Source organism: Triticum aestivum, chromosome 6B, assembly GCF_018294505.1.
Source record: "Triticum aestivum cultivar Chinese Spring chromosome 6B, IWGSC CS RefSeq v2.1, whole genome shotgun sequence".
NCBI classification, from domain to species: Eukaryota; Viridiplantae; Streptophyta; class Magnoliopsida; order Poales; family Poaceae; genus Triticum; species Triticum aestivum.
In genome coordinates, this window is record NC_057810.1 from 37,309,447 (window position 1) to 37,311,545 (window position 2,099).

At 50.0% G+C, this 2,099-nt stretch overlaps 1 protein-coding gene across 1 annotated transcript; it reads left to right on the top strand.

Moving 5' to 3' along the window:
• The first annotated feature begins 797 nt into the window (after positions 1-797).
• LOC123133338 (uncharacterized) lies at positions 798-1,630 on the top strand. The gene has a single exon (XM_044552831.1). It carries the CDS (start codon positions 948-950, stop codon positions 1,578-1,580), a length of 633 nt encoding a protein of 210 aa, XP_044408766.1. The 5' UTR covers positions 798-947; the 3' UTR covers positions 1,581-1,630.
• Positions 1,631-2,099: the final 469 nt, after the last annotated feature.

Below are 2,099 nucleotides of genomic sequence, written 5' to 3' on the forward strand. Positions count from 1 at the left end.
TTATTGTTACATTTGCATATGCTCTTGAAGGCTTGATATAGTATCGATGAAAATGGAGCCCTAGAAAGATAATGAACAAACTCCGGCCTGTCGTGACTCGTGAGATCTTCTTTTTATGTGCATGTAAAAGTGCTGCAAGGAAATTCATTTATGAAGATTTAAATAAAATAAGCATAATGCTGTGAAGCTAAGAACATGGTGACATTCACAATACGTGATACTCGAAGTGAGCATGCACCACCAGCCACCATACGTCCCCTTCCACATGGGATCGAGATCTCCCTCCCTTGGTGCCTCTCTTTAGTAGTTGAGCTGCCTTTACCTATCATTTCCATTGCCCCTGAAGAATAAACCGGCAGCCAATCGTACCCATGGGTTTTCAAGGCAAGAACCATGCACCGACGTCCATACGTCCTATAGTGCGGGTAGGATAGCCGTCAGCTTGCGATACCTCAAAGCAACAGGCGGCCAATCAATGCGCCATCCTCTACTGCTACAAGCCCATGTTATACACCAAATGCACTTCCACCGTCTGTTGATATGCATGGGTACATGCTGCGACGTTCTACCTGTGATCAGATCTGTTTATTGTTCTGTGCATCTATGTAATCAAATTCAAATTACCCATAATTTGGCCTAAAAAATGTCTTCCCATAGGAAAGAGTTTGTGAAATTTTTACAGGGGAAGTTTTTTTAGTTTTGTGACATGCACCACCAGTCGTCACCACCTACCGTCCTTATTGGGTCTCGTTGGACATGCATGGCAGTCTTTGCCTTCCCCGTTTATAGCTCTTGCCCGCCCCTCGCAAGTCCCAACTTGGAGAGAGGCAGAGAGGCCGACCGGCTTCGCCGCCCAGCCTCAAATCCATGGCAACTCTTGGTCTCTCGCCATTCACCGACGCCTAATTGTTGTTCTCGGGAGCCAGGACATCCCGGTGGCCGGTTCTATGGCGGGCGACCTCGGCAGCTCGGCCGCAACAGGCACGGCACGCCCCACGCAACCGGCCATGGCCATGGCCGGTCGCTCCAGCACCATGGCCCACGTTCACCACCACGCCAACGGAGTACCCGGAGGCAAGGCGAAAGACGGAGCTGGAGCACTTGGTCGCCCTCCCACGCGCAGCTACAGCCACAGTCAGCGGCACAGCCAGCAGCCTTCCCGCCGCTCGCATCATCGGCGCAGCCACAGCCACAGCGAAGGCGAGCCGACCAAGCACAGGCAGCCCGGGTGCAAGCAGCTGACCGGTGAAACGATGGGTGGATTAGCCACCGCAAGCTGCCTCCTCCCGTGCGCGGTGGTGGACTTCGCCTTCCTCGCCACGGTGCGCGCGCCGGTGGCGCTGTGCCGCCGCGCGGTGCGAGGTAGCCGGCTCAGACGCTCGGCCTCGGTGGGAGAGGCGGAGATGGCCAAGCTCCGCGAGGAGGCGGACAGCGTGCTCAAGTTCGGAAGGACGGCGTCGGCGTGGCCGGCAATGGCCCCAGCGGAGGAGGAGAAGGAGCTGGAGAAACAGGTGTGGGCGAGTTTCCGCGACGCCGGCTTCGGGAGGACCTCGAAGCATCTCGACAACGATATCAGTTGATTGGAAGAGACGCGGCGGCCCAGGTCGTGCGTGTAATGAAAGTTGTTTTTCCTAACGTTACTCAGTATGTACCGATAATGGATCCACCACTCATTGTAACGTCAAGATTCATTTCAACTTTATAGGTATACTTTCAAAAAGAGTCCTCCTGTGCGGTACATAAGGTTTTTTTTTTGCGAGGGATGCGATGCATAAGGTTAACTAGAGGAATACAGAGAGAGAGAGAGAGAGAGGGTTCATTTTATTTTCCTAGTGAGTTAATCACTGGTATCTTCGGACACAAAATTTCATTGTTAAAATTTTTCCACATATTTGAATTCCTAACATCTAAATCCTTAAAAGAAGATAAACCTGAATATATTTAAAACGATTTTAAAATTCTTAAAACATACTTCGTTCATTCCTAAAAAACAGATTTCACTTGTTTCTTAAAAACAAATAATGTGGAATATATTCAAAACAACTATGTCACTCATTTCAGAATGTTGATTTCATTTATTAAAAACACTGATTTTAGTT